Source organism: Trichomycterus rosablanca, chromosome 20, assembly GCF_030014385.1.
Source record: "Trichomycterus rosablanca isolate fTriRos1 chromosome 20, fTriRos1.hap1, whole genome shotgun sequence".
NCBI classification, from domain to species: domain Eukaryota; kingdom Metazoa; phylum Chordata; class Actinopteri; order Siluriformes; family Trichomycteridae; genus Trichomycterus; species Trichomycterus rosablanca.
Genome location: NC_086007.1, coordinates 24,424,328 through 24,444,594, shown reverse-complemented (window position 1 = coordinate 24,444,594; position 20,267 = coordinate 24,424,328). Strand labels below are relative to the sequence as shown.

The window sequence follows — 20,267 nt, the reverse complement described above, 5'->3', positions numbered from 1 at the left end:
TTTTCGCAGCTGAGTCCAGTTTCTCCAGGGTCCAAACAGCTGGCTTCTGACGCATATCCAGGGTCCAAGCAGCTGACTTTGGACGCCTCTCTAGTGTTTTCGCAGCTGACTTTGGACGCCTCTCCAGGGTCCTCGCAGCTGTATGACGTTTCTCCAGTGTTTTCGCAGCTGATTTCGGACGCCTCTCCAGGGTCCTCGCAGCTGAATGACGTTTCTCCAGTGTTTTCTCAAGTGACTTCGGACGCTTCTCAAGGGTCCTCGCAGCTGACTCCGGACGCCTCTTCGCCAGGGTCCTCGCAGCTGACTCCGGACGCCTCTTCACCAGGGTCCTCGCAGCTGACTCCGGACGCCTCTTCGCCAGGGTCCTCGCAGCTGACTCCGGACGCCTCTTCTCCAGGGTCCTCGCAGCTGAATGACGTTTCTCCAGTGTTTTCGCAGCTAACTTCGGACGCCTCTCCAGGGTCCACGCAGCTGAATGTTTCTCCAGTGTTTTCCCAAGTGACTTCGGACACCTCTCCAGGGTCCTCGCAGCTGAATGATGTTTCTCCAGTGTTTTCGCAAGTGACTTTGGATACCTCCCCAGGGTTCTCACAGCTGAATCAAGTAGATTCTCAAGGATTTGTGCAGCTGATTAATGACGTTTCTCCAGTGTTTTTGCAGCTGACTCCGGACGCCTCTTCTCAAGGGTCCACGCAGCTGACTCCGGACGCCTCTTCTCAAGGGTCCACGCAGCTGACTCCGGACGCCTCTTCTCAAGGGTCCACGCAGCTGACTCCGGACGCCTCTTCTCAAGGGTCCACGCAGCTGACTCCGGACGCCTCTTCTCAAGGGTCCACGCAGCTGACTTCGGACGCCTCTTCTCAAGGGTCCACGCAGCTGACTCCGGATGCTTCTTCTCAAGGGTCCTCGCAGCTGGCTCCCGAAGCCTCTTCGCCAGGCTCACCGCAGCTGACTCCCGAAGCGTCTTCGCCAGGCTCACCGCAGCTGACTCCCGAAGCCTCTTCGCCAGGCTCACCGCAGCTGACTCCCGAAGCCTCTTCGCCAGGCTCACCGCAGCTGACTCCCGAAGCCTCTTCGCCAGGCTCACCGCAGCGGACTCCCGAAGCCTCTTCGCCAGGCTCACCGCAGCTGACTCCCGAAGCCTCTTCGCCAGGCTCACCGCAGCTGACTCCCGAAGCCTCTTCGCCAGGCTCACCGCAGCTGACTCCCGAAGCCTCTTCGCCAGGCTCACCGCAGTTGATTTCTGTTCCCGAATTGGCGTCCCTCGGCGACGCTCCTGTTCCCGAGTTGGCGCATCCCGATGGCGCTCCTGTTCCTGAGTTGGCGCATCCCGATGGCGCTGTTCCGGAGTTGGTGTCCTCCGACGGCACTTCTGTTCCCGAGTTGGTGTCCTCCGACGGCACTTCTGTTCCCGAGTTGGTGTCCTCCGACGGCACTTCTGTTCCCGAGTTGGTGTCCTCCGACGGCACTTCTGTTCCCGAGTTGGTGTCCTCCGACGGCACTTCTGTTCCCGAGTTGGTGTCCTCCGACGGCACTTCTGTTCCCGAGTTGGTGTCCTCCGACGGCACTTCTGTTCCCGAGTTGGTGTCCTCCGACGGCACTTCTGTTCCCGAGTTGGTGTCCTCCGACGGCACTTCTGTTCCTGAGTTGGTGCCCCCTGATGGCGCTCCTGTTCCAGAGTTGGTGTCCTTCGAAGGTGCTTCTGTTTCCTCATCGGCCCCCACCGACGGCGTTCCTGTTTCCTCGTCGGCACTCCCAGATGGCGCTCCTGTTTCCGAGATGACGCCCCCAGATGGCGCTTCTGTTTCCGTGTTGGCGCCCCCTGATGGTGCTTTTGTTCCCACGTTGGCGCCCCCCGACGGTGCTTTTGAACTCTCGTCGGCGCTCCCCGACAGCGCTTCTGGTCTCCTATCATGCCTACTGCAAGGCATATTGAATGACTTCGAATTTGCCCCTCAAGGTCCAGGACCTCCTTTTTTGTTTTTGTATTTGGGCACGCCAGGAGTCGTGCCTTCGGGGAGGGGCCTACTGTCACGCTTGGAGCCTCAGGGTGATCCTGTGCTCCAGTGTGCCACGCCCTTCTCTCCCCAGTCTCCGGCCAGCCTCCCTCTCCTGATTGGTTAGCTGGGGCTAATTAGCCCCAGCTGCTACTATTTAGGAGAGGCTCAGGGAAAGGCTGGTTGGAGACTATTTTCATGGTAACTCTGTTTGCGTCTGTTTTCTCTGCTCCTGGTACTCTGTCCGTTTGCTCTGTTTGCTCTGTTTGCTCTGTTTGCTCTGTCTGACCTGTCTGACCTGTCTCGTCGGTTTAGCCTGTCCGTTAGCCTGTTTAGCCCCGTTAGCCTGTTTAGCCTGTCCGTTAACCTGTTTAGTCTGTTTAGCCTGTTTGTTTGCCCCGTTAGCCTGTTTAGCCCCGTTAGCCTGTTTAGCCTGTTTGTTTGCCCCGTTAGCCTGTTTAGCCCCGTTAGCCTGTTTAGCCTGTCCGTTAGCCTGTTTAGCCCCGTTAGCCTGTTTAGCCTGTCCGTTAACCTGTTTAGTCTGTTTAGCCTGTTTGTTTGCCCCGTTAGCCTGTTTAGCCCCGTTAGCCTGTTTAGCCTGTTTGTTTGCCCCGTTAGCCTGTTTAGCCCCGTTAGCCTGTTTAGCCTGTCCGTTAGCCTGTTTAGCCCCGTTAGCCTGTTTAGCCTGTCCGTTAGCCTGTTTAGTCTGTTTAGCCGGTTTAGTCTTTGTTTCGCCTGTCCGTTAGTCCTGTTCAGTCCTGTTCTGTCAGTTTACCCTGTCTTGTCTTTATTATTATTAAATATAGTTTCTATTCCACATCTCCGCGTTTGTGTCCGCCCCTCCTGTCCGTCTAGCCCACAAACCGTTACAACAGGTTTGAGTATAAAAACACTTATGTGTAAGATTTATCAAAAATCAAACACTTGCATTAGAGTGGGTACACACTCGACCTGGACAAATATGTACGTTCTTTTTGGATAGAGCACTCACAGCTCACTCACAGCAAAAGCTCTAAGATAACAACGTCAGGTCCGAATCGGTCACGTCTACGTCCTTCACCCCGTCACCTGACCCGCTTGGTTCAAAATATTTGTTTTAAATTGAATGTGCCTAATGCGGCTGAAAATTCTGGGTAGTGCGGTGTGTTTATCTGAGTCACGCTGTACATATCAATGACGTGCCAGCCCCTCCTGCAGCCCTTTCATATGAATTCCAGCCACACAGCCAGACACATTGCAGACGCGTGCGGCGCATATATGAGCAGCGGGCTCCGGCCGTAACCTTTATTCCTGCTGGAGAGCCCTTAATTATTAGTGCCCTACAATCAGTAGCCTCAGACCGCCGCCAGACACAAACGGCTAGCGTGAACGTGACAGAACTCGGTTTCTGAAAGAGCTTATGGGCTGGAAGCTGCCCCAGTGTTGTGACAATGACAAAAGGGTTGAAAGCAATTAGAGAGAACCCCCCATGTTTAGGGGGATTAAGTCTGACAAAATCGATGTAACTGATATATATATATATTATATATATATATATATATATATATGTACATATATACTGATGTATACGCTTTATTATATGGACAGACTGGGATATACATATACTGATGTATACACTTTATTATATGGACAGACTGGGATATACATATACTGATGTATATGCTTTATTATATGGACAGACTGAGATATACATATACTGATGTATACACTTTATTATATGGACAGACTGGGATATACATATGCTGATGTATACGCTTTATTATATGGACAGACTGGGATATACATATGCTGATGGGATATACTGATGTATACGCTTTATTATATGGACAGACTGGGATATACATATACTGATGTATACGCTTTATTATATGGACAGACTGGGATATACATATACTGATGTATACACTTTATTATATGGACAGACTGGGATATACATATACTGATGGGATATACTGATGTATACGCTTTATTATATGGACAGACTGAGATATACATATACTGATGGGATATACTGATGTATACGCTTTATTATATGGACAGACTGGGATATACATATACTGATGTATACGCTTTATTATATGGACAGACTGGGATATACATATACTGATGTATACACTTTATTATATGGACAGACTGGGATATACATATACTGATGTATACACTTTATTATATGGACAGACTGGGATATACATATACTGATGTATACACTTTATTATATGGACAGACTGGGATATACATATACTGATGTATACGCTTTATTATATGGACAGACTGAGATATACATATGCTGATGTATACACTTTATTATATGGACAGACTGGGATATACATATACTGATGTATACGCTTTATTATATGGACAGACTGGGATATACATATACTGATGTATACACTTTATTATATGGACAGACTGGGATATACATATACTGATGTATACACTTTATTATATGGACAGACTGGGATATACATATACTGATGTATACACTTTATTATATGGACAGACTGGGATATACATATACTGATGTATACGCTTTATTATATGGACAGACTGGGATATACATATGCTGATGTATACGCTTTATTATATGGACAGACTGGGATATACATATACTGATGTATACGCTTCATTATATGGACAGACTGAGATATACATATACTGATGTATACACTATTATATGGACAGACTGAGATATACATATACTGATGTATACGCTTTATTATATGGATAGACTGGGATATACATATACTGATGTATACGCTTTATTATATGGACAGACTGGGATATACATATACTGATGTATACGCTTTATTATATGGACAGACTGAGATATACATATACTGATGTATACGCTTTATTATATGGACAGACTGGGATATACATATACTGATGTATACACTTTATTATATGGACAGACTGGGATATACATATACTGATGTATACACTTTATTATATGGACAGACTGGGATATACATATGCTGATGTAGACGCTGTATTATATGGACAGACTGGGATATACATATACTGATGTATATGCTGTAATATATGGACAGACTGAAAAAAGGCATCTTTGATTTGTCAATTTCCTTGAATCTTTATTAACACACTCCAAAAAAGTTGGGACAGGGACAAAATAAAAGTCAAAAGTTTATAGAATATATAAGTTACAGCATTCCACAATAAACAGATGAGTTGGTAACAGGTGACTGAATCATGATTGGGTATAAAGGGAGGATCCACCAAAGGATTAGTCTGTACATGCAATGATGGGTTGTGGCTCACCACTGTGTTCCAAACTTCATGAGAGAACAGCAATTTGATTGCATTTTTTCTTTGTTTTTGTGTTTGTTTAACTAAGAACCTGTCTTGCAGAGGGCATATTTATGAGCACATATGCTATATAGCAAAAATGTATACACCCCAACCCACAGACTTTATGGCATCATCATGTGAACAACGCGTGGTCCAAAACTCCATAGACTCTTTAGTAGACCTCATAACTGCTTTTTAAACTGGCAGCACAAACTCCCACAGATGCACTCCAAAGTCTACAAGCTTTAAACTGATTCCGATTTAATGAATATATCACCCACAAACTGATAATAATACATTTTCAGAAATACGTTTTAGTATAAATGTGAATTTTTAATGTGTTTTTAAACAGGACTGAAATTCATTATATAAAAAGACATCAGTTATGACCCTGGAACATAATGGAACATTGTTTTGCATGACAAACAGCCAGAAGTCGATGTTTTTCAGTCAATTTGGTTGTGAAATTACACTAATACAGTACTAACAACTGCATAAATAATAATAATAAAACATTGTCACATGGAACGAACACCTCCACCCTTGCACCCTTTTCAGATAATGAACACACCAATATAATGACAGATTTATATGCTAGAAAAACGATAATGAGGAAAGATTACAGCTAATGAATGTGGGGAAGAATTTCACATGTCGGGATATCTGCTGTGTCATTCCACCCAGCAGCCAGAACACCAGAGCCAAAAGGAGTCTGTCTGACCAAACACGTCCACATAAACAATCTTCACTCAAATGCAGACAGCACAGCGGTCTGATGCTTAAAATACGCCGCAGGTCTCCGCTTAAGCAAAAGACACCTAATGCTACCTAATCACTGCTCAAAGGCATGAGAGAAATCTTCTAAGCAGCTTCCTCTGAGCAAATCAATGGTATTTCTGAACGTATTTCATCCAACAACGGTCATACCAATAAAAAAACTACAACAGAGCTTCAGCTACCCGGAGCGAAGATCCACAAGCACAGCTCGGAAAAATACATTTTACTACAAACAATCCCGGGAGTACATAAAAGAGAGAATAGGAAGCTTATGAATACACATGGCGCTGGCTGTTCGCTCAATCACTCGGCGGAAAAACAATTCCAGCTGGACTGAGAAGAACGAATGTGAAAAGATAATGGTCCATTAGTCTCTACAGGCCGTTGTTACACATTCCCATTAAAATTTAGACATTAAAATGTCGCGTTTCACTGGAAGGAGACAAATCGCCGAGCTGTCTGTCGGAGACAGGGCCGAGCGCCTGTGTTTCTGGAGTGACCCGCTAGAAGTGGCTTTGATTAATGGCAGCCTGGGCCCTGCTGGAGCACCTTTCCCACTGAGAGAGCAATTCAGGAACTGATGTGTGCTGAGGGATACTAGAGCGGCGCTGAATTACCAATGAGAGAGTTTTACCAGAGGCATTTGCCACGATTGCAAGAGAAAAGCTAAAGACATAAATGAAGCGACCACTCCCTTCGTTCCTGTCGCTTATAAAGAGCAAAAATAGGCAGGATAAAATAAACACACACTTATTGACCACTTTATGACCACACCTGTACGCCTGATCATTTGTGTAATTATCCACTGTTTAGTCATGTGGGAGCAGCACAATGTATCAACACTCGGATCAGGAGTTTTACTTGGTGTTCAAACTTCAACTGTTTGTTGGTTTAAGCATTTCGATATTACGAATCCCATTGGATTTTCACACATAAAATTTGAAACATCTAAAAAAACATCCAGTGAGTGGCAGTTTTGTGGGGGGAACACTATGTATAATATGGAAGGTTAAAAGAGAATGGTCAGAGTGGTTTGAGCTGACAGGAAGGCTATGGTAAATTGTATAGCTACGCTTTAAAATTGACCAGAAAAGCATCTCAGAAGGCACAACAAATCGAACCTTAAGGTGGATGTGCTACAACAGCAGAAGACCCCACTGGGTTTCACTCCCGTCAGTAAAGAACAGGAATTTGAGGGTACAGTGGGCAAATGTTGAAGATCTGCCTAGTCTGATTGATCTTGATTTCCGTTACACCATGCAGATTGTGTGGTTAGAGTTTGGCATAAACAGCATGAATCCGAGGACCCACCCTGCACCGAATCAAAAGTTCAGGCTAGTAGGGCTGGTGTAATGATTAAGAGAGTGTTTTTTTGGCAGACTTAAAGCCCTTAATACAGCAACACACCTCTCTCAGGGTGCCAATCCATCTAGTGGTCTCGTACACCACAACCCCACCCGCCCTGCCGGCACTGCTGGTGATTTGAATCCTGGATCCTAGGGGTAGTGGGTTAGTGTAATTTACCCCTGTGCCACCCAAGCGCTTAATAAATTAAAACCTCAGTTTTTAAAAATACTTTTATTTAATCCACAATTTATTGTAAGTTTACATAGGATGAGTGTAAATCTATTTATTGTTATGTATTAGGTGATAGTCTATAATTATAGACTATAATTATTAATATCATAAAATATCATAATTAAAGTATAAAAAGTTAATCCCAATCTGAAAGTTGTGTATCACAAGTTAGACTGACTTTAGTTCCATGTGTAAAAGTGGTCCAGATCAGAATTAAATATATTAAATGGCATTTTTGCTGTTCCCACTGTCATGACAAGCCAAATCTGACACATAGAAGAAAATATTTAAGCCACATTCATCTGTAAACATATTTAATAAGACAAAAGCACACATAGCCAAGCGATAAAGGACATCTTTACTAAGTGTAGTTTGTTGACCAGCAGAAGAGATTCTGAGCAGTTTATCGCTGTGTCGGATACTCAGTGACCTGAAGGCATTGTAAGACTGAGACCAGTTTAATAGTGAGCACCCCCACTGAGAACTGGACCTACTGACACTCTGAGCAATCCAGTGTCTATTGTAAGAGCTCTATTACCATTTTGCAGAGTGGACTTTCCGATGCTTCAAATGTCCGGCTGATGTTGGAAAGAAGACTCACTGGAGTGTGTCTGATTCTTGCTACTGAGGAAGTGCTGTCCTCAATATCACTAAATGCCAGATTTTTTTTTACATTGGAATGGAATAGGATGCCTTTAGTTGTAATACATATATTAGTAAAATAAAATGCTTTTTCCATACATCCCAGCTTGTTTCAGAGCTGGGGTCATAGTGCAGGGTCAGGGGAAACCCTGTGGAACCCCTGGAGCTGAGAGAGTTAAGAGCTTTGCTCTAACAACTAGGCTACTACTGTCCCTACATTGTGCTTCTAAATAGATGCTTAATGCATTTTGTGGCCATTTTTAATTACTATTTTACATCTGATAGGTTAGACAGTATATAAATACTAACCATGAATACCACAACTCTTTCCATACTGTTTATGACTATTTATATGACACCCTCGCTGGATGAAGAGGGCTTCAGGCTAGCAAGCACCTCCTGTTTGACGTCTAATGGACAGTAAGCAGTCCAAGTCGAGATTTGTGTCTCGGACATGGTGAACCTACATTTTAGCACTTGTGTTTATTACTAATGAGTTACTAATGTGAGACTGTTTTGCATCTTGATAATACAAATCTTTTTTTGTTTTTTAGGTTGTTAATATTCAAATACGCTTTATATTTGGCTATAATCTGAACAGAGCATGATGGAATGGACGAGACCAGAGAAACTTTAGAGGATTTATGCCCATAATGACTTTCCGAACAAACGTTAATGTTTCAAGTGAATGAATTGTTATTGTACTTTACAAATAACCTAAAATTAAAAGTTCTTAAGAGTTATAGAGTGGTAGATTTATCAAGGCAGAAAAAAGAATATTTGCCATCAGAAAAAAAGTGGACTAAGGCACAAACTCTATTTAAATGACTTTTAAAGCTTGAGAACAAGCTGGCATTAAGAAAAAACTGAAAACATCATGATGAAAAATTTTCCATTCTAGACCGCTAAAGTTTTTCCACACCAAAATCGTCAAATCATGGCGTTAATGATCTTGCTTTGTGCACAGAAGCACAGTCATGCTGGACAGAACTGGGCTTTCTCCAAACTGTCATCCTAGTACTATTTTTTACCTCTTAACAATGGGTTCAGCTGAAACACCTGAACTCAACCATTAGCAAGAGTGTCCACAACCTTTATCCATATGATCTCTTATCTCCAAAAGTGTAAATATAAATATAACATTGATGTCTGAAAAACAGATACTTCATACTAAAGTTCTTAGTTCGGGGTCAGTGCAAAAAATCTGACCCAAAAGAGCCCGGGTTTATATTTCTGTACCTAATGAGAGCAATTTCTGAACTGTATCAGTATCAGATTGTCAGCAAACAAGTGTCCACACATCCCCCACAGCTACCTCTACAGCACACACACTCACATTTCGGTACACAAAGAAAGGTTTGAACAGAAGAAACAATTCAAGACAGAAGAGAAAAAACCACCCGAGGAGGGCCAGAGGTCAGTGGTTTGACCTGACCCCAGAGGAGTTGACCTGTTAAGCTGAGATAAGGCCTGAAAGCATCCTGTGTGGGACTGATAATATGCTCTGGGGGGAAAATGAGATACAGGAGGACTTAAAGTCCTGAACGACAGGATTCCGGAGGTTCCTATAGATGACAAAGATCATTCAATAGGCAGGCAGGGGCCGAGCTACTAATGAAGCATGACAAAGCAAATCCTCCACCCCACCGGGTTTGCTTCAGCCATGCTTTTTTTCTTCTTCTACACAAAATTGTTTATCCATTGATGACTTGGGGTATTGTTGAGCTCTCACAGTTAATACTGTCCACTCGTAACTTTTTGGGCCCTGGGTGTCAATCACCTTATCAGCTGCTTGGTGACACGTAAAGATATGAAAAACTAGTGAATCATTATCTGACTGATTCTTCAGTTTGGAATAAACAAAAGTAAAATATATTTGCAGTGGTTGGATGTATCTGTTTGTCGGTTTGCCCATTCACAGAATACATATTAATTCAAAAGAAAAATAATATTTGGCTTAATATTTTAATATGCCAGAGCTTTGACCATCAACAAAACATTACTGTGTCTGTATGAAGAAGAGTAGGAACATAACCATATTTCCTAGACTGTCTTTGCACTGATGAATCCTGCACGAAGTGCTAGAAACTAAAGTCACACTACCTAGGTCAGGCCACCCCTCTAACTTTAGTCAGCAAATTAGAACAGCACTTTCATCAGTGTCTACTGTGACACCTTTCCTCACCGAGTAGCAGAGGGCAGTGGCTACGACTAATCAAGCATATCTAGATATCTAAAGGATACTTATAATTTACTAGTGGGAAAACACGCTTGATGAAAAAGCCCTCTAAGGAGTTACAGAACTGCCCCCATATGTTACCTCAACAAATTTTGTATCAGTGCATATAGGTGGCTTCTTTGTCTACTTGGGGCCCTTGAAATCATCAAATCATTATTATTTAGAAGACTTCACAATGTTGTGCAAATGTGTTGGTAATACACGTTATCTTTAGTGTAAATCTTTCAATGCACATTTGCCAAACTGTAAAACTTGGTGGTGGTAGCATGATGTTTTGGGATATCTTTTTAGTACCAGGAACTGGAAATCTGTCAAGAAAATGAATGGCACAGAGTACAGAGATCTCAAAGCATCTAACCATGCTGGATCTTTACCCTGCTGGATCAAGGCTGCTCCACACATAGAAAAAGCTGGATAGCCCCTGACTAATGATAGAGATGTTAAGAAAGAAGCCAGCAGTCATTGAAAAGAATAGCAGGATGACCTGAAAGCAGCAGGAACAATAGTTACACAGAAAATAAGCAAAAAACTGCACCATCTGCAACCATTTATGTTCCTACATCCCAAACGTCTCTGGTAAAACTTCTCTGCTAATAAAAACCACAAGGATGCATGAACACAAACATTTAGACAAGCAAGACATCACTTTTAGATGAATGTACTGACAAAAATTCAGCTCGTCCTGTTTTGAAAAAGTAAGGTTGCTTACAGCCTAAGCAACCAGCTGGGCCAGCTGTAGCCTAGTGATTACGGTACTGGACCAGTGATCAGAGGGTCGCTGGTTCAAGCCCCACCACTGCCAGGTTGCTGCTCTTGGGCCCTTGAGCAAGGCCGTTAACCCTCAATCGCTCAGACTGTATACTGTAATTGTAATGTAAGTCGCTTTGGATAAAGGCATCTGCTAAAAGCTGAAAATGTAAATGTATGTGTATGATCAGAAGTGGGAGCATCATGATATGGGGCTGATTTTTTTTAAACAGCATTGGGGCATTACACACCATTAAAGGAAAGATGACTGAAGCGAGGCGCCCGAGATGTACGAAGGTTTCAACAAGACAACCCCATACATAAAATACAAGGCTGGTTGTGCACTCATGATGGTTGTACCCAAATCTCTACTTACTTAAATTGATCAAGAATTTTAATTTACACACTTTTGGATTCATAGTTAAATGACATCAATACCTTTCTCACTGTGACACAGTTTTGTAAATCATTATTTTAAACAGCAGTGAGGGTCTTAGTTTGGTTTGGAGTTCTTCTTAAGCACAGACAAAGAAGCTGGGTAAACAAAAGAATGTAAAGAAAAGCAGCAGTTGAGAAAACAATAGAGGATCTAGAAAGCCCTGAGGGGCTCTGAACACACCAGTATGTCTTCCATTACCAGAACTGACCAGTAAGATCTTTCAGTCAAGTCATGATCGATTGCTTAACAGAGTAACTGATTAATTTAACTAGTCAGACAAAAAGCGTCAGGTATTGTGATGTAATATATTCAATCAAAATGACACAGAAATGACTAAAGTAAATATGTAGAATGATTAGCTACTCTCTATTTTTCTCCACCCCCCACTATTCCCTGCATGACAATAGATAGATTTAAAGGCTCTGTAAGCAGAAGCCAGTGAAAAGCTCCAGGATCTCCCGATCGCCAAGATTCCACAGCACTCGAGTTGTGTTCCCATAATCCCCTGCACACATGCGTTCCACTCATCTGTGCTGCCGCCCGCAGAGTGTTGTGAGTACACATTAGATCGACTTAAAGCCACTTAGAGCCGAGCGGCAAAGGTCTCCACAGATGCGGCGCACAGGGCATTAAAAGACCAAACCAAGTCAAACCAAATCGGAAGGCAAGGCAAGTTTATTTGGAAACCAAATCAGCTGGATCAGAAATATTCGAAAGGTAGCTTATAAAAATAATTTGGATAATGTGGGAAGTTCTATAATGAATTAAAGTTTGTGTCATGGCCCCCTAGTTCCTTGTTAGTGTGTACACACACACATACCTACACACACTATATAACTAAATGTATTTGGATACCTGACCAAAAACAAACAGTATTAAAATAAAGTGACCTCTATGTGATCTTCTCACAAGGCTTCTCACAAGATTTGAAGAATGTCTGTGGGAATTTGTGCCCATTTAGTCAAAAAAGCATTTGGATGGCTGGGCACTGATTTTGGTCAAGAAAGCCTCAGTTGTTGTTCCAGTTCATGGTTCAGGGCTCTGTTTAGGACACTGGAGTTTCTTTATGTCTTTATAGAGTTTACTTCGTGCACAGGGGCACATTAATGCTAAAGTTTCTTTATATAATTTATTATTACACATAGCAACTCCTGTGGCTGAAACACATGAATTCAAAAATTAGAAGGGTGCCCCAAGATTTTTTGCAACAACCTTAGGTCAGCCTTAATGTGCTGATTCCAAACATTCAGTAAAACAAGGAAAACAGTTTCAGAATGCCGTACATCTCGTTAACAAGTGTATGTAAACTTTTGAACCTAACTGTAGTGCTGCATCTTTGGTTTGGATACTAAGTAGTGATAATTACATGGGTCAGCAACCCAGGTGCATTACTCGAGAAGAGCTTAGAGTCTGATAAGATATACTATATGGTCAAAAGTATGTGGATAGCCACACTGATTGCTAACAGATGTATAAAATCATTAATTTAAAATGAATTATATTTTTCCAACTCACAAGTAGCTACAGTTCGAGGACCTCTGAGCACCAAGCAAGATGTGGAGAGCCCTGACCCCGTCCCTACTGAACAATGCTCAGACGATTTGATTGAATTTAACTGATTAACTGATTTGGCTTTTAACTGAATGGATACAGGCCTTCACAGAGGATCAGAGACTGTTATTGCTACAAAGAGGGTAAGCAGGTCCAAACGTGTTTTAACACCTTTGGATTTGGATTGGGATATCTGACAAGTTCATGATCAGATGCCCACATGCTCTTGGCCATTTTGTGTAGGTGGTCATTTGTTTATAGCAACTATATTTCGAAATATTTGATATATATTTTATTTAAATTAGTTTTCTTTTGCAGTTTATATGCAAAGGAGAGTTTTGGGATGTAGAATTGGAGGATAAGTTATGCATATAATTTTGTCATTTTTCTTTTCACTTCACGTGAACAGTGAAGTCTGTTAGAAGAGTAGTTGACGTGTTATTTCTATTTTAAACATGAATATGGGTAAAACCAAGAACAAGGACTAGTGATGTTAGAAGAGACACTGCTCACGTTCACTCTGCTATAATTAAGGGAAGATCAGTTGAATAAATAAATGTATGTACTTGGGAACAATCACTGACACCAGATTTAATCAGTACACAACTAGGATCAATAAGAGGAGCCAGCAGTGATTATTTGTCTTGTAAAAACTTAATAGGTACCGGGATTGCCGAGATGTCTTTAAACTTTTATTCAAAAAGTTCCCACCATTGTGTTCATCTGCCTGTTTGTCGGTCAGAGTATTATTAATGATATTGCTAATACTAGTAAAGACCATCAGCCCTTTAATACAATTACCTTATTGTTTTTTACTAATGAATCTACAGAAAGAATTTCTTTTTTTATTCTTTCCTTTCACTTTCGAATGCTGTTCTTCAGCATGAACATTGTATTTAAAATGCTCTAGTGCTTTATGCTCTGTGAAGAATGGGTCATTTTATGAGGCATTGATTTTTTATGACCTGATGCTGATGACCTCACTGATCTCACTGACCATCACACTGATTGAAAACTGGATATTGTGTAGTGGTGAAGGGCCTTACAAAATACTTTTAGTTTGGGAGTTTTAGCCACATCCTGTGCACACAGTGAGGTCCATGAAGACAAGGTTTGTCCAGTTTGAAGGAACCCCATTGGCTTACACAGAGTCCTGACCTCAAACCCAGTGAACACCTACGTGATGAAGTGAAGCATCGATTGCAAGGATGCAAACTGAACAGCTTGTGAATCCCAAATTTTACATTTAGAGTTTTCTCAGTGTTCTAGTAGACACTATTATAGTTCTGGGAAAAAAATGTGGTGAAAATGATACCGTGCAGTTACTATTGGAACCAGTGTGAGAAGTTAACTGTAATAGGGTTTGCTTGGTTGTGCTTAGTTTTCAAGATAAGGGAGTCAAATCTGGCTTAAAGCCCCACAAATATATTAATTGTTACAAGGATCACTGAAGCTGAAGATGCTTATTGGCTGATGCTATCACACAAAATATAAACTGCCTATAATAATATCCTGCATTACCAAAAAACACTATTGAACTGTGATGAATCAAATTCAAATACACCAAAAGGTTTGTGTTGCACTATTTAACTGGTACGACTAGCTGACCAGTCCTAGCCTGTCCAAGGCTGGAACCTACTCAACTGGGGCAAAAGGTGAGCTATTGTTAGTATCAGGCTCCTTAACCTTTTCTGCATTGAAACACGAGTCACACAACCACATCAGTGAGACAACAGTTAAGGGTAAATATCCATCATCTAGTCAGAGCTGCTGAGCCGCAAGTGCTTATCAGTAATTATTTATTTTAAAGGTTTTGGAGAAGCTTAGTGAGAAGCTGCTTGTCAATAAAGTATTCATAGCTTACCTTATAAAACGGCAATGAAACGTCTAGCCATGTATATTAATATACAACTTGGAAATTCACACATGGCTTATAAACTGTCTATTACTTTCACAAAATTGTCAATTTATATTAATAAGCTCTGGGCAATATGACAATACTTACTTACATTACTTATACTGCAATATGTGACCCCTGACAATATGTGACCCCTGACAAGTAGAAAAGTAGTAGAAAAGAGTGTTTATTATTGTAAATCAACTGTCAAAAAAATAAGAGAAATATTAGAAAGAGCAAAAGAAAGAGATTTGTTTTATACAGGACTCTAACTAAACACATTACAGCTTGTAATTGGGGGAACATTGAATCTATAATGAGTAAATAGTTCTATCTATCTATCTATCTACCTACCTACCTACCTACCTACCTACCTACCTACCTATCTATCTATCTATCTATCTATCTATCTATCTATCTACCTAAAAAAATGCAACACATGCAACTTTTCTCTTTCATATTACTTCTTTAATACTAAAAGTGCTAAAATCATAATGATTAATATGACATATATCAACTGTTCAATGCTTACATTATTAAGACGTAGCCGACTCGTATTTAGAGCAACAAAAATAATATTAAGCAAAAACAATCCATGATTTTGCTGTGTCCCAAACCACATACTAAACACAATGCCAAATAAATGTGCTAGTGCTGACAGTAGTATTCAGACACACTACTACGCATCCTTAAGGTCATAATGCACAAGTTACCAAGCAAAGACTGTTTATGGTTAGAAGTGGGATTTCAGAATCAATGTTTTATGTCATTATTGTCCCAGCAATTCAAAACACATCATTACCATTAACTCTGTTTTAAATGAAATAATGTTGCGGTTGTGTAGCTGTGATAGAATATTAATTAAATAAATATGTTTACAATTGAAAAATCCTGTATTTTGATATGAAGGATGAAGAAAAACAAAAGCTTCATTTTAAAAATCTTATGGAATCAGAGCACAGCCTATTTTTTATATTTATTATCTGGCTGTAGGTGAGGAAGTGTGCTAATCATTTCAGAAGACGCTTCAGGTGTCAGTGGGTTCGATTCCTTTGTTATAATGAAAGAAAGGAAGCACAATCCTCACCCCATTGTGAAAGGGTAAAGAACTATCGGTGCATCTGTAGCGTGTAGAACAGTGTAGGGTTATCAGCATCGCTAATGAACAGTGATACACACAGATACGCCTTGTGTTTAACAAACCGAGGTGAAACCGCACGCCTCATTCCAAATCTGACCATATATTACCATTAACATCAATGGTGTTATCAAATAAAGTGAATAATAACAGTAATAATTATATTCCTGGTTTTGGTACTAGCTTTTCTGAATGATCCACAGGGGTCTGTAACTAAAACTTTTCTTTATATACACCACATGGACATAAATATTAGGACACCCCTACTATTTTTCAAATTCATGTTTTAACAGGTGCAATAAATCAATTACATAAAGAAAATTAGATGCTTCAAACTTTGCAGCAACAGTGTAGGGAAGGTCCTTTCCTGTTCCAGCATGATTGTGCCCTTGTGCACAAAGCAAGCTCTATAAAGACATGAAGAAAAGCTCATGGTAAAAGCTGCTGGTAATGGCAGAATATACACAAGGCACCTGGCAGTACATGACTATTATATATGTACAGCAGCTTTGTACAACGTGATTTGTTCGGCTGATTTATGTCGTGGCTCATTCTTGTCCTGCCTTGTTTTCCACTAGCTATCGACATTTTACTGCCTTTTATTGCACTAGAAGGATTTAAACAATGCTTCATGACCATACAGGTGTTCATCATGTAACACCTGTTTAGTACAGGACAGACAGGAAAGGATCTCAGACATCGTTCCAGGGTATAAAGAGAATGTGGAACAAACGTGACATAGCCAAATATATGTGGACATCACATTACAAAAACATGGCTATTAATGGCTATTAATGTGGATTTGGTTCTCACAACCAACAAGTTGGGCTCACAACCGACATTCCGGCTCATCCCAAAGTTGTCCACATATGTGGTCAGTATGATATATTTTCTACACCTGTTAGCAATAGGTGAGGCTGAAAGAGCCAAGTCCAGTAATTAGGATAGGTGTCCACATACTTCTGGCCATATAGTGTATTTTTGCTATGGCAGCACCATGACACGCCCAACTGTGAGTCATAAACAACAAATCAAAGTGAATTTAATTGTACTGTTACTCCAAGAGACATGGATTGGTGGAACCTGTTAATCAGAACCTTCTCTGTGTTTGGGCAGCACTGTTCGGGTTTAGCTGCACTTAACACCCAGTGTTTCCTTTAGAGAAGTGCTCCCTCAACCCAGGATGAAAAATGAAGTCCTCTCAGTAAAACGCCACACACTGTTGATCATCGCTCTTAATTTGTCGGGTGAAGTGAGACCCCAAACCATCCATTAAAAAGCTGTTCAATCTAGCTTTAGCTGGCACACCACGAGTCAATAAAGTTGAAATGAAAGAACCCATCCAGCAAATCATACATGTGGCTTCTTGGTACATGAACTGTTACTATATCAATGCACTTATTTAAAGTAGACATGGGTCTTTTCCCACTGCTGCCACGATCACCGGGATTGTTCCGCGTGCCTGTGCTGGTAGGGGACGTTACATGGAGCTTAGTGTAGATTCTGTTGAGTGATAGAAAGAGGCTGCAGATTGGACATGTGTGGGATGGGGCGTGTGCTGATCCTGTTTACCCTGATCAGATCTGGGTTTTTGCAAGCAGCAGTGGATGCACAATTAGGAATCCGAAATTACTAGATTAGTATGATGGTTTTTGTATTCTTTGAGGGCGTCACGGTGGCTAAGTGGGTAGCACTGTTGCCTCACAGCAAGAAGGTCCTGGGTTCGATCCCCAGGCGGGACGATCTGGGTCGTTTCTGTGTGGAGTTTTCATGTTCTCCCCATGTCTGCGTGGGTTTCCCCCGGATGCTCCGGTTTCCGCCCACAGTCCAAAGACACTAAATTGTCCATGACTGTGTTCGATATAACCTTGTGAACTGATGAATCTTGTGTATAAGTAACTACCGTCCTGTCATGAATGTAACCAAAAGTGTAAAACATGACATTAAAATCCTAATAAACAAAGAAAACATTGTAATCTTTGATAAAAAGCATTTTTACTTGAGTGATATTTTTGCACAAAATTTACCTTCATATAGATATTTCTTCCACCCCAAGTGAATAAAGATAAATATCTAATAGAGATTTGAACTCACCTGTGTTGCTCTGCAGTCTCATTGTCGAGCAGCTCCATGTCGCACACGCCGCAGCGTTCCCGTCGGCTCTGGCCCTCCCGTTTCGCGCCCGCTGTGCAATTGCTCAACTTGCTGAAGAACTCCCGCTGAATGAAGCTCTGCTGGAACAGCCCTCCATAGGCACTAAAGTCTGGAGACATTGCAATAGCGGGTGGCATGTGCATCGAAGAAGCTATGGACACAGGCATGGGCAGCACGCTCTCACTTTTATAGTTAGCTGGCATGGAATAGAACGCAGCAAGGTGTCTCTCAGCCAGACCGGCGATGTTTACCGGCCCCACTTGGCTGGCATCGTGTGTTTCAGGAGTACCGTCGGTGGAACTGAGCTCACGGGCGCTAGTGATCACGCTTCCTCTTGTGGGGGTTCCTGGGGTGCCCCTGTTTTTGGATTCGCCAGTGCCGTCTGAGTGTCTTGAAGAGTTGCCTTCGTGACCGTACTCCTCGTCTACCTGCATCATCTCGATCTTGACCTTGTCCAGAGGTGGAGGCGTGTTTTCTTGAAGGGAAGTGATGCTATGTGGCACAGTGCCCTCTAGGATAGACTGGCCGATGCTCATCAGACTCTCCACAGCGGTTTTTGTGGGGCTGATAGTCGGAAGGCCCAAGGGTGTCGAGACTAAAGGCTTCTTGTCAACCACATTGACCATGGACAGTCGATGGCGGCCGGCATTGTTGTACCCTGCCTCCTGTATGGAATGCTTTTTCGAGAATGCGCTCTTCAAATACTTCATCCTGCGCTCGTCATCGTCTTCTGTCCCATTCTCATTCATGTTTATGTCAACGTCGTTCTCTTCAGAAGACTGAATGGTCTCCAGGATCTTCAGACATTGCTCCTCTAGATACTCGATCTCCAGAATCTCCGCAGCATACAACAGGTCGTCCAGATCTTCTAGTTTCGCCTGTAGTGTGGCAGTGTAGGCATATTCCAGGATCTGCTGGAAAGTCTTTGGTGACAGGAAGTCCAGGGTGTAGTGTTGGCTGTTTCGGTGGAACAGGATTTCAAACATCTTGCTGACACACGCTAGGACAGTCCTGTGGGCATGGAACTCTTGGCTGTCCACCATAATGACCACATCGCACAATGTCCCAGACAGGCGCATTTGGTTGGCCTTCTGCAGGAGAGCGGTGGGGTGGCCAAGGTTTTGGAGATGGATCACACCCATTTTAGTCAAATCCATCACAGTGATGTTACCCAGACCATCTCACGGCGTTGTCCTCTTGCTTCTCGAGTGTCTCTAAACACTCTTTTTGCAATCTGAGAGGAAACAAGCGACACATTGTTAACCATGCTCATTAAATACAGTACAATCAAGCAACTACAGTAAACAAACTACTAAACCTTATACACGTCAGGTGATATTTTTTACATGTATCTGGCATGAAGTTTGGAATACATTCTGAGAAAGGTGTAGTCAAGCTGTGGTTTTTATGACCGGTGTAATCCTACACTCAAAACATTTCAAAATTTACGACCAATTATGCAAGAGCAGCGTTTCAGGGAAGGTTGCCAAACATAACTGAACCAACAGCATTCAGGACATGCATGAAAGGGACAAATATTATACACAGTGACAAAAACAGCTCAGGTATTTACATACTGATATTTTTAAATCATGCCTATTTTTATTTTATTGTTAATAGGAGTATATAAAATATTTTAAACTGAATAAAATTATTTTTTTAACACTGTGGCAAAGGTTTTGAGTAATACCCGAACATACACTGTTCCACCATGACTGTGCCCCTGTGCACTAAGCAATATTCATGAAGACATGGTCCATAAACCCCAACGGCCACCACATTGAACATTTTAGGGATGA

The 20,267-nt window shown here is 41.8% G+C and overlaps 1 protein-coding gene across 2 annotated transcripts in view; it reads right to left on the bottom strand.

The window, feature by feature from the left end:
- zbtb16b (zinc finger and BTB domain containing 16b) overlaps window positions 1-20,267 on the bottom strand; it is a 59,881-nt gene that overhangs the window by 36,702 nt on the left and 2,912 nt on the right. For both annotated transcript variants that reach the window (XM_063016298.1, XM_063016299.1), the window contains exon 2: window positions 18,409-19,702. In XM_063016298.1, coding sequence (XP_062872368.1) covers window positions 18,409-19,625 — 1,217 coding nt within the window. In that variant the 5' untranslated portion in view covers window positions 19,626-19,702. The remainder of the gene's footprint in view (window positions 1-18,408; window positions 19,703-20,267) is intronic.